General features: G+C 35.1%; 1 protein-coding gene across 3 annotated transcripts; it reads right to left on the reverse strand.

Annotated features, from left to right (window-relative positions):
- Positions 1-5,429: 5,429 nt before the first annotated feature.
- LOC107839388 (vacuolar protein sorting-associated protein 36) lies at positions 5,430-12,659 on the reverse strand. 3 transcript variants are annotated; one of them, XM_016682845.2, is made up of 9 exons: positions 11,901-12,659; positions 10,707-10,910; positions 9,336-9,429; positions 9,027-9,084; positions 8,793-8,862; positions 7,228-7,363; positions 7,073-7,157; positions 5,976-6,029; positions 5,430-5,862 (listed from the first exon to the last, which is right to left on the reverse strand). In XM_016682845.2, the coding sequence occupies exons 1-9, from the start codon at positions 12,498-12,500 to the stop codon at positions 5,859-5,861; spliced, it is 1,305 nt and encodes a 434-aa protein (XP_016538331.2). In that variant the 5' UTR covers positions 12,501-12,659; the 3' UTR covers positions 5,430-5,858. The 3 variants fall into 3 exon arrangements, 1 of the variants encoding a protein (XP_016538331.2); XR_001665072.2 differs by lacking the exons at positions 5,430-5,862; positions 5,976-6,029 and having other exon boundaries at positions 8,992-9,084; XR_007043562.1 differs by lacking the exons at positions 5,430-5,862; positions 5,976-6,029 and having other exon boundaries at positions 8,944-9,084.
- Positions 12,660-13,419: the final 760 nt, after the last annotated feature.

Below are 13,419 nucleotides of genomic sequence, written 5' to 3' on the forward strand. Positions count from 1 at the left end.
TATCATGTGATATGTTTCGAAAAGATGCATCAATAAGATGATCACATATACGTTTATTGTCAACCTGTAGTTTGACATTCATAAAGTTGTTTGCTTAGTAAAATTGAGTTAAGAGAATAACTTTCAGATTGTGTAATCAAGACAATTCATCTTGATGACGATGGTTTGACATTGAATGTCTTTGATAAATAGCTAAATCATTGCTAATGAGAACAAAACTTCATGTGTTGGTCTGAAATATGATATGTTGCATACAATAGAACTTGTATGCATTAAATTAATAAATTATGATTATTTCTTCCCCTCAATTGGTTCAAGGTCAGGAACCAACTATTTCATCTAATAGTTTTGATGTGCAGTATACAATTAATGAATATATCATAATGCACAAAGATGAATTTCTTGAAAAAGATGGAGGATATGTGTTAGTTTTTCTAACATAAGGGGGAGATTATAAGCAACTATGAAATATGTTAGGAATTATCACCAGATCCTCATTCAAAAGATAATTCAAGTCAAATGCCGAAAGCATCTCATATTTAAGTTGCAAATGCTCCTATTTTGTGTCCCTGAAGAATAAAGTCTATGCGAGCATATGAAGCGTGGTAGATCAATCGGTTTCAAATAAAATAATCCTTGAAAAGAATACGAAGCAAATAATCATAATAAGAAGGCAATGTGTTCTTGAAGAGCCTACGACATAACACTTCATGAAACCTTATGAGAGATTCAGGTACCTGAAATAATGAAGTGATAAGATCTCAAAATGTTATGTTGCATTATGAACCGATACGAAATGATATATCATTAATATCTTTAATACAATATTGGCGCAATATTGTGAGAGAGTACGAGGATTTGAATTCTATGTTAATTTAATCATGCTGACGTAGAAATATTTATCAAGTGACATGAAAGGATGCATCATGATAAGCATAAAACTTATTTGATTTGAAGTCTAGGCAGTCTAGACGCTTAAAGATATTACTCATTAAATGTTGAATACTGCCACTTGACAAAATTTACACGAAAACATATTTAAGGATTCAAAATGTTTGAAGCATATAAAAGTTTCTGGGAAACTTATTTATAATCCTTATATTGTATAAGCTTATAGCTTGAAAATTGTTGGAACTCTTGTAGAGTTTTCAAAGCAATAGATTATTTGCTGACATGAGAAATATACCGAATTGAATTGGTTATGAAGTACCATATGTTAATATAATTGATGTAATAATGTATCTTGCAAATACTACAAGACCTGATATAGCCTTTTGGATTAATTTGTTGGCAAGATTGCAGTCCCTATCTTATTGGTCATGCTGATGTTGGGTACTTATTTAACCCACATAAATCTCGATCTCAAACATGTAATGTGTTCACATGTGGGCATACTGTATCTTGGAGATATGCAAGGCAGTCTATCTAGATACTTCATCAAATCATGTTGAGATAATAGCTATTCATGAAGCTAGTCGAGAATGTGTATGGTTGAAGTCCATGATACATCTCTTTCAAGAAAAATGTGGTCTGAAATAAGACAATGTACCCACAATTTTATACATAAATAATGCAACATGCATAATACATCTTAATGGAGGATTCATAAGAGAAAATAGAACGAAGCGCACTTCATCAAAGTTTTTCTATACATATGAGCTACAAAAGAATGGTGATATTAACGTGCAACAGATTCGTTTAAGTGACAATGTAGCTGATTTATTCACCAAGTCTACTCCAATTGCAACTTTTAACAAGATGGTGCCCAAGATCGGGATGCAAAGGTTCATTGATGTTCTCATTAGGAGGAGCAAATACGCGTTGTACTCTTATTTCCTTTCAAGGTTTTGTCCCACTAGGTTTTCCTTGTAAGATTTTTAATGAGACAGCCTACATGCGTATTGTTAGAGATATGTACTCTCTTTCCTTCACTAAATTATTTTTCTACTGAATTTTTTCTTGTAATGTTTTAACGAGGCACATTATCTATCAATAAGACATTCAAGAGGGGAGTGTTATAAATGTATTTACATTATAGTGAATGTCTATCAAGAATATAAATAAGATCTATCAAGTAGTTGATATCTATCAGGATATGAAATATCTATCTTTTCGTCAGAAACTAGGAATATTTTCCCCTATAAATAGAGGGGTTCTGTTCATTGTATCCTCATTCCGACGATCCCTTAATCTCTCAAGAGAAATAAGAATTACTCCATCTATTCTCTTTACTCTTCTTCTTTATTCTTTCTATTTTATAACATGATCTACTTTTTTTTGTCCATTTCAAAAATAATAACCTATTTCCTTTTTTGAAAACTTTTAATAATTTTAACTTTCCGTTTGGCATGTTTAAGACCACAAAATTGAAGGGTATTTTAGTACGTTTGACATATCTTTAATTTAAAACCACTAAATTCAAAAATCACTTTATTTTCTTAAATTTCTTGTCAAGTCAAACTAGACCATTCTTTTTGAAACAAAGGGAGTATTTAATAGTCCACATGTTAACTATTAAGGGATCGTTTGATAGAGTGTATAAGAACAATGTTGAATAGAGTGTATTAGTAATGCTTGCATTAGTAATGTTGGTATTAGTTGTGTTTGCATTAGTTATGCTGACATTATTTCTTATACACTGTTTGGTTTGATGTATTAAGAATATATATATTGGTATAATTTTTATAAGAAAATATTTATTGACAAAAATACCCTTTACCCTTTATTTATGTTCTTTCATTAGATCATATCAATGAATTGGATATTTTAAGCTTTTTCCGACAACATTCAACCCCTCAAATCATCTTCTCAAACAAGTCAAAGCTTCAATCGCAAATCCTCATTCCCCAGATTCATAACCTCTAACATAAAGAATCCAATTTCAAATCTATACCCAGTAACCAAACATTCAATTTTAGTGGAGAAAAGTAATATCTCATTGGAGGAAGAAAGAAGAAGGTGCAGTGAATATTACCTTACTTTTTCATGGCTAATATAAGAAAAAGAGAGGCAAAGTGAAGAGAAGACAGGTAAGATAGGCAAAGTGCAGAGAAAATGACTTGGGAACATATTCTAGTAAGGATTTGAGGGGTTTGTCATTTAATAAGCTAATGTATGTATTAAAATCCTTTGTATTACTAATACCTAGAAAATGGTTGTATTAGTAATACATTGCTTAATACACAAGAGAGAGTGTATGCATAGGCTAAAAAAACGAACCAAACAAAGTATTATTAGTACACAAGAATGATGCACGCATTAAATTTTTTTAACAAACTCTACCAAACGACCCCTAATTATATTCCCTCTGGAATTGTACTTTCTAGTATGGACAACAGTGGTGTTAGAAGTTGCAATTTATCAGGGCTATCTGAAATAATTAGAGAAAGTTAAGGAATCACTAGTTTCTGGCTTCACTAACAAATACCATGTTTTTGTAAGCAAGTAGCTACAACCTATGCAGCAGACTAAGGGAAATAATGCAGCTGTACAGAATTACTGAAGGAACTCTTTGGTAGAGGAAAGCCAAACCCCCTTTCTCTTCACTTTGTATTTTATTGGGTTGTGATTTTTTTTGAAGAATTGTGTCTTTTTTGAAGAGTTGCACCTTTATGAAGGGGCATACGGTCGTTTCTGTTCATTAAGCAACATCTTTTGTAAAAAAAATTCAACATTGTGTGCCAGGTGAGACTCCATTGAAATAGGGGTAATTGAGGGCCAAAAAATAAACTGACTGAAATTTGTAAGAGCATTTTAGAGAGAAGTATCAATTACTTCTGAATTTGTCACGTTTTATTCATGATACACTTGAACTTTGACTAGTCCTAAGTACCCCCGAACTTGTTCTTTTAGTACGTCGCACCACCCTTTTCGGCCCACAGTCCACATCGTGTAATACACGTGCATACACATGAAAAAATATTGATGTGGCTGTCCACGTGGATAAATACCATTCACTTCCCTTATATTTATCCTATATATTAAAAAATAACGCATTTCTACCCTTAATTATCCGATTTCTCTCTAAAAAAAATATATTCTTCAATTTTCCTCTACTCCAATATAGTGAAAGGTATAATGTTTGTCGATTAAGTAAGCTATTATCTAATTTTTTTTTTGTGTATGTGTTAAAAATATGAAATTATTTTTTTCCGGTTAGTGCTTCATAGTAGTTTCCGATTAGTATTTCCATTAGGATTTTGAGGAGACTCACATGCGCAAATACGTTTCTTATTATAATTAATGGAGTAAGAAATTGCAATTTAAGTTAGGGGTGTACAAAAATCAAACTGATAAAAATGTTATTGATTTATCGTTATTGGATTAACGATTTATTATGATTTTGTAAAAAAAATTATTGAGTTATTGATTCGATTTTGATTTTTTTATTAAGTTATTGGATAAATCGATAACCCAATAAGATTATACTAAATTATTATTTTACACCCTATATAGAGAGAGAGAGAGTGAGAGAGAATTTTAGTTGCAACTAAGATTCGTTTCTTTTCATGTTAGTTACTACTTTTTCTATTTTATGAGTATTTTCTTATCGATTAAATCGAAAATCAAATTGTTAGAGACTAAAAATCGATGACCAATATAACTACATATAAAAATCGATGACCAATATAACTACATTTATTATGTGTTATAGTTTCTTTAGTATTTGTTTTGTTATTATTTTTAAAATATTTACTTCTATATTTAGTACACTTTTTTAATTACAACAACCCATATGATATATATAATAACAATAATAATAATAATAATAATAATAAAATTGAATGAGTTTCATAGGAATGGACACTAGAGTTTTAGATTGAATTAATAAATGAGTTAAATTTTTATTTCATAAACTAATTAATAAACTGGAATTTTACAAAATTAATAAATGGATGATTCTTTTTTTTAGATTGGAAATAACAGAGGAAGGGGGATAATAAATAGGGAGCGGGACAATTGAATTTTTTGAAAAAATTAAAGGATAATGGATTTTTTACATTTTTTTATCATTGAAAATGATGATTTAGCAAAAAAAATACCTCCAGCGCGCGCGTGATGGAGGTTGAACTCAAACATTTTGCCACATCAGTAAAAAGAAGTCGCATGATGTTGCAAAATAACAAGTTCAGGGGATATTTAGGACTAGTCAAAATACAGGTATAACAAATGGAAAGGTATTTTTAAGCCAAAAAAACAAACGGAGGATATATTTGCTTCATTGAGCGATAATTTTGGCCTTTTTTGTTTTAGATATTGAATATATGTTTGAAATTTTTATAGGATATTTTAGATGGAAACACTTTTGACATTCTTTTTTGGTAGAGATTCTATCTGTTTGTTAGAATCACTTTTGGGACTTGTTAAGCCAATGTCTTGTGAAACTGTTCCCTTCGTTAAAATCACTTTGCTCCTACTTAGCCTCTAGATGGAAAATTTTGTTCCTTTTTAATACAACGCAAATCCTAGAGTAGACATTATACAATAAAGGGAAAACCCGAGAAAGCAATTAAACATATCTAGTTGGGTACAATGAACTCTGCGTCTGTAACAACTTAAATGGCTGTTGTTGTGCTTATAAAATCATAACTCGGGATCCACCATATATTGCCTTGCCATGTAATGCCTGGACTCATGTTCCCTAGAGTACCCAAACAGGCAAAACCTAGGCAAACGAACCTTCTCAGGCTCTTCAACTGGGTGCAGCAGGAGGGGCCTTTGTCTTTTCCCCTTATTCATCCTATCTCTATTCTCTCGTTCAAGCTTTGATGTAAATGAATTTTCATGAGGCACTCAAAGCAACAAATTAGCCCTGAAAGAGCGCGCTGATGCATGAAGTTATTTATCACGCTTCTATTTCACCTGCGAAATTATCAGAATTTTTAAAAAGGAAAATGTGAGAAGTTGAAAAACTATTATACTGCTCTTGTCATTACAAGTTAGAAATTTAAATACTGGAGTAAGAACTAGAAAACCTGGCAACAGAGACAGCTTTGACCCATGTATGATAGATTCCATATTCTTTCACTCTGCAGCAGATCAATCTTAGGATTATCACAAGTTCCTCAACTATTCCCGGATTAGTTGAGCACATAGAATAAAGAACTTGACGGCATCAACAATAAACAACAGGTACCCATGTCGAGGAATTTCTAACAACATAGTAATAACAAAAGCAGAAATTGGAAACCTTAAGGTCCATCAGAATCAGAAACACAATTACCTAAACTCTAAATTTTCTTAATTTTGTGCCAAAAGGCAGTTTTTGGGAAACCCAAATCTAGCTTTACTGGGAGTTAACTCTAGTCCCATTTTCCAATTCTAGTTTTAGAACTCAGAAATCATATTTTTTTTAAGGGTCAAGTTTGTCCTGGAAGTGTTAAATCTCACTTGAAGCAGACCAAATCCAAATCATGATAGCTTCAGAAAAACATGTTCAACTTACTTTTGTGATACCTTATTTTTCAAAATTATGTTGTTATGTGTGAGTTCTCTCTCTCGCTCTCTCTTTTTTTTTTTGTGGGGGGGGGGGATTTACATAGTGGGCCCCAAAGTTTTTTATGCCCAGAAAATGAACAAAAAGCATCTAGTTGAACAAAATCTTGATCAATAATTTAAAAGTCCCACATTGAAAAATGATTGGGCAATTGGTCTCCTTATATGGACTTGGGCAATCCTCCACCTGTGAGCTAGCTTTTAGGGTTGTTAGGTCCTAGATCCATTACATGGTATCACAGTCAAGCCCATCCCAATTCTTTGTTCACCGATGTTGAGCCCCCATATTATATTGTCTACGTTCCAATTAACAAGGTCTGGAGTGCGGGGAGCGTTAAGTGTCCCACATCGGAAAAAGGCTGGATAATTGGTCTCCTTATATAGACTTGGGCAACTCTCCCCTCATGAGCTAACTGTTGGGGATTGAGTTAGGCCCAAGATCCATTCTTCACACAAGTAATAAAGGGTAAGTTCTGATCAAGCCCAAACAAAAACAAAGGCCTAACTACATCCCCAACAGATTACGGCCAACATCATGTGTGTCAACTAGAAGAGTTTGCATCTGCAAGTCACTTACAAGAAGATATCATCAGCATCAATTTCTTGCAACAAATTGACGAAAAAGCGGAATCCATCTGGACTAACATCTCTGCATAGAAGTCCTGCAAAATATGATCACAACACTTAAGTACCAGTTTCTATGTGTCAAGAATTAGAATCTGCAGAATATACCTCTGCCCTCGGCTGAGAGAAGGTGCTCTTTGGCCATTGCTGGAGCAATTCCCAGAGTCATTGCAGCATCACTAGCAGTGACCCCTGCTCGTAAAGCATCTGGTGTAGTAACCATAGATCTAATTCTAGTAAATACCTGCAGTTCATAGCAGAATTGTGGGCATTAAGGATATAGCAACTATATTAGACACCAGATCTATTTAATAGGACCAGTAAAGGACAGATTTCAAACTTCAATTGACTATTGAAAAGTCTTTCTTTGCCTTTAATTTAGCTGCACTCTTGGTAATGTTAAGGAAAGGTACTCTTGGAATTCTTTGAGGAGTCTTTTAAGGTATGAACAAGCCATCATCTCCTAGGATCTCAATATGACATAAGCGATCCTGTATTGATGTCAAAATTGCATCCTACGTTATGAATAAGTTGCTTTTTTTTTTTCAGAATACTACCGTAAGTAAGTTACTAACTCTTGAGATTGATGTTTACAAAGTTATTCCAAAGTGGTGGCTCCTTTAACCAAGAGAACCTCAATGCAACTTGCTTCTCCTGGTTGCACAATTATTTGCTTAGCCTTTCCATATGCATCCTGTCTCTCTAATCTGTCAATGAAGAATGGCCAAGTAACTTCACATACCCCTTTAGATGACATTGGACAGCAATATCCTCCGGTTTTGGGGGGTTCAAACATGTAATTGGATGTGGAGTTACAAGTGTGAGACTAATTTTTTGAAGGTTGAATATGATTCCACAAAGAAAGAAGAGAAGTAGTTCGGAGACATGTTTCCAACATGAGCAGCATAGTGGCTTGATTAAACTGTGCTGTAAGAATGATCTCTGAGGAAAGGTTGGTGCTGCAGAACAGTAAGGGAAGGAGGCATCATCAAGCGGAGCGGATACTGAAAATTTCAAGTGGTGCTGCTGGAATGGTCACCAAAGGGACGAGAGTTTTTAACTTATGAAGAGAAGGAAAGATTTTGTCCCGGAAAACGGCCTCTGATAGGCAGTGTAAGACCGTCCATCGGTAGGAAGAAGCAATTTATATAGATATAAGTTGCTTCTTCCTACCGATGGATGGTCTTACCATGTGAAAGAATCTAAAATCTAAGAGTATCAAACCAATAACCTTAAAGCAATGTATATAGCGGACCAAGATCTATAAATACCTCATTAATTGCCATTATACCCTTGTGTTTGATATTATATAACTCAACACTCTCAACACCGACTCACACTAATTCAGTAAACTAGACTTGTTTGCCTACTCAGTTCTGGTCTTCTTCAGCAATAATTTTTAATACTTTGCCTATGGATTAAATATCTAATAAGTTGTATATTGACTATAACCATGTATCTGCTACTTGAGGGAATAATTGATGACAGATATAATACCAAGAACTTATCTGACCCCAATAGAAGAATTACCTAGAAGATTACAGACCCTTACAATAAGTTCAAGAAAAGCAATATAGGAAGTAATAAGAGAGATTAGAGAAGAGCCAAAAAAGCAAGAATTGAATTTGCAAAAAGGAGAAGCATAAACAATGAAAGCAATATAAATGATTTACCTCATCATCACTGTGGTTTTTGCTCTGGATGACCATGACACCACTGTCAAACTTCCGAAGCATAACTGGTCTGTAAAAGTGAAGTGTTATTTTCTTTTTCTATGAAGGCAAGGAAGAAATCAAAATGAACCCCAAGTTACATATATCCTACAGTTGAGAACTAGTTCAAGGATGAACGTAGATGCAGATATGTTTATACATGTGTTTATGTGAAGGGGAAACGGGGAGGCATACACATCACACTTCTCCCAAAGAGAACATGCACGCAGCAAATCGTCAGGTGAGATCAATTCTGTAAAATCACGATAAAAAAGTTATAACCGCCTGTAATGACACTGCCAAAAGAATGACGAAGAAATTATTAAGAAACTAAAGTGACAGGCTTTTGAGTTGAAGATTTACTACTCAATACACAAACATACCCAGTGTAATCCCACAGGTGGGGTCTTGGGAGGTTAGGGTGTGCGCAAACCTCACCCATACCTCCTGGAGGTAGAGACCATTTAACAGTCAATAAGAAAAGGAAAAAATTAAAATGATGACCTGTTCCACGAGCCCGGTTGAAAAGGCAATAGATGTCAATGAGATTAATCATTCCTCCAGCCCTCTCCAGTGGAATTTTTGCAAAATCTGCCAACTAATACCAACAAATTTTTATTTCTGCATATTTACAGAAAAGAAAAACATTTGCAAGATCACAAGGCAATCAAAAATATTCTATTTACAAGACAAGAATAACAAAGCACAGAAAGAAACTGATCAGTCAGCTTTCTTCTTCTACCCATGCATCCCCATAGGCCCCACGGAAAGTTGGACTACAGCGTCAAAAAGGCTGAAAGAACGAAAAGTGACAAGCAACCTGACTGGAAAGATTAGGCATCTATACAAACAGCTTTTGTGGAGGCGTAGTTTGAAGAAGGAATTCAAAAGCCTGAAAAGTTGTCCATCAAGCAGTCAAGTGGGCAGTTTGGAGAAAGAGACTTTAAGGGCTTTTAAGACAAGCAAAAACTCTTTATGCCAGATACTTAGGATTCATATTTTCTGTATACTTTTTTGGTCCTCATACACTACCCCCATATGTACAGATGACTGGCTAGATTTTGCATGTAAGAGCTAGGACCTAAGAGTTCACGTGTTAAACCTGTTAGTTATCGGAAAGGAACAATAAAAGACTATTTTTAAGGCGAGCACTAGTAGGAGTTGTAATGTCTCGCTCTTGACAAATTACATTCGATATCAACACATTAGAAACTTTTCATATATGTGCTCTTTATATTATTATTAGTCAAAATAAGTTCTCTTTGGTGGATACTTGCTTAACATTCTCAAGATCCACTTTGTAATTTGCACCAAATCCGCCAAGTTAGTCACCGTCTTACACGACCTGAATTAGGATCAAGATTGAAATCTGTAATCTGTGAGGTTGATAGGGAAGATCTGTCACACTTGAAAAAAGTTTTTTCGTGTTTTTCTTGGCTCTGTCAGATAAAATCACTGGTTCACAGGTCCAACAAAAAGAAAGATATCAAAGGTTTAACAGCAAAAGGGAAATTATCAACTATGGGGAGCGGGGGACTCTTCAATTAAATTTTCATCAGGTAGCAAAATGTTATCGAGAAGGGCCGGCTTGGCTCAGCGGTAAGCTTGCTTACCGTGGTGTGCCAGGTCCTGGGTTCGAATCAGCCCTTCAGCGAAGCTGGGGTGAGGCTGCATAGACATTCCCTTCCCCGACACCCACGGAGTGGGTATGAACCGAGCCGACCCTTTTTAGGAAAATGTTATCGAAGTCAAAAGGCAAAGACAACATTTCGTATGTGCTTGCGAACACTAGCATCTAACTTTAGCTGCGATTATAATCAAGACTAGCACATAAAAATGGATACACTTACTAACATAGCTGCCAGGATAAAATACCTGCCGAGACAATTGTTGATGGTACAACGCACCAGCAGATTCTTTAGTAACAGGAGACACAATACCAACACTTAAAAGCAATTCTTGCATTTCTTCTTTGGTTCCAATTTCCTCATCATTTGTGCCAGTAGCCTGACTAGTTGAGCCAGAGAGAAGCTTTGCTCTCATTTTCTCTGCTAAAGTCACCATTTCCTTAGCCTTATTCTGTGCATGAGAATTATATCAATTGATATTAGAGACAGATGCAGCTAATAAACTTATGTTATCATCTACCAAACAAACCAATTTGCATACATGGAGTTACTAGAACTCCTAAAATTTTCACTTAGCCGAAACCAAAAAAAAATATAGTATAATAAAATCAATAAGCCAACTTTTAAGTAAGAAATGCAAAGGGGAGCCTTGGAGTAACCGGTAAAGTTGGTAAAGTTGTTGTCATGTGACCTGGAGGTCACGGGTTCAAGCCTTGGAAACAGCCCTCAGACCCTGCGCATAGCGGAAGCTTAGTGCACCGGGCTGCCCTTTTCTAAGTAAGAAATGTAGTATAGTCAATTACACATGTAGCCCTATTATCTCTTTTGATAACCATCACAAGTAACCCTAATATCTGAGTGCTACTAAAGAATGATTCGATCATCAGACTAGCAATTCTCTCATAGTTTCTTACTCCCCTATTTTGTCATCAACGTCAATCACTTAAAAATGAAGTACACTCTGACATGGATTCATGAACATACACTGTATCCGAATCTTTCTTTCTTTTTTATGGATAAATTCCACTGTATATGTTTCCACTTCCAAAGAAAACTCGGTCACTACATTGTTATAATTGAAAACCAAAGTACGACCTCCTGCACGCTTCATTTCAGAAACTAAATTGCATATGTTCCAATATGCAATCGCTAGAAGTTCCTTTCAACTTACTTATCAACTCCCCACCCCACCCACTCAAAAAAAGAGATCTTTCGTGTCATGACAAGCACATTTTAAAGCTAATATGAATGCTTACTACACCTATTCTTTCCATCACAACAACAACGACATACCCAGTGTAATCCCACAAGTAGGGACAGGAGACGATAGTGCGTAGGCAGATTTTACACCTTCCTTAGAAAAAGGAAGAGAGTTCATTTCCACCAAATTTCCAATTCTACACATTATAAAACAACCAAAACGATGAAAACTTTACCATACCATAAGAGCATTCAAATCCTGAAAAGCATCCTGCAAGCTCTTATCAGTACTCTCCCACATTTCCTGCTCTTTCCTCAATATCCCAGCTACTCCAACAACCGGCATCCTCACCGCGAATCCTCCATCACCCCCCGACCCAGACCCCTCACCCTCACCCCCCGAACCAGATTTCACCCCATCTAACCAGCCCTTGTTTCTCCAAGCTTCCCAAAACTTCTCCACAAAGGAGTCAACATCCGATTTACCCCTAAGAATCAACGTGATTACCACTAACCCTTTTTCCCCCTTTTCGCCTAATGAGGCCTGGAACCGGAATCTTGGGCTGGCGAACATCGACTTAATTGATCTTTTGAGGGAGAAGATGTGGGTAATGGATGAAACAGGGACGAAAAAGGCGGTAGGGGAAGGAGTGGATTCTTGAACCCAGATAAGACGGTGAGTTGTGAGGATTATTAGGCCGGATTTAAGGTGAGGAAAATTGGGGGTTTCTTCAGAATAGAGGTCTACGGAAGAGAGAAGACTGCATTCTACTTCGCCTGGTAGAAATACCGGCCGGCCACTTCCGGTGAGATGTGCCGGCGGTAGCCAATTCCCGGCCATAATTGTGGGGGATTTTTGGAAGATGTCTCACTAAATAAACTGTTAATTTGACTTCAAAGATTGAATTCACTTTGGTCGTTTGCTTCTGGGAATTAGTCAACTGCTCTCCTTCCTGCACTGTAAAGTTTCAAAATTAAAAAAAGTTGATTTTAATAGGTTGGTGTGAAAGGAAATATTTTCCATGGAAAATAAATGACTTGATTTTCTACTTATTTTTTTATATTTGGTTGGTGAGTAGAAAATATTTCAACCTCATGAAATAAGTTATATCAATGACAAAATAAAATATGCAATTAATAAAAATAATATAAGTAAATCCTCCCTATGCATATGAAAATAACAATACATTCAATGAACATTGGAAATGAAAAGTTTGAGTTTCACTATTTTTTATTTCAAACGGTGAAAAATTGAAGCAAAGCACAGTGAAAAATATTTTCGAATAATACAAATTTTTAAAAAATGTAAATTTTTTGAGTCATGTGAATATGAGTGTTGTTGGGGTAAGGAAGAGGGGTGGGGTGGGGGCATAAGTCACATTTGTCATTTTTTAAAAAATAATTTCCCTTGGTCCATGAGGGTTTTCCCTCAAATTGAGGAAAATGAGTTATTGTGACAAATATTTTTCAAACATTTTGTTACAATCAAACAAGAGAAAATAGAAAAACATTTTCCATCGTAACAAACACATTCTAAGTCTTAAATATGAATATTGGGCAATAATAACAATTTTAATATTAGTGTTAGTAATATTAATTTAAAATTTTTAAGTTTTATTATTTTTAATACAAAGATCTCTAGATCATAACCCCCACTCCTCCTTCACACCTTTTTTGTTGCTGCCGCACCTCCTTTTCCTCTACTATCACTAATAACTCTTTCAAATTCATTATTATTTCATTCCTCTACATAACTATCG

This window comes from Capsicum annuum, chromosome 8 (genome assembly GCF_002878395.1).
Source record: "Capsicum annuum cultivar UCD-10X-F1 chromosome 8, UCD10Xv1.1, whole genome shotgun sequence".
In the NCBI taxonomy this organism is placed as follows: Eukaryota; Viridiplantae; Streptophyta; class Magnoliopsida; order Solanales; family Solanaceae; genus Capsicum; species Capsicum annuum.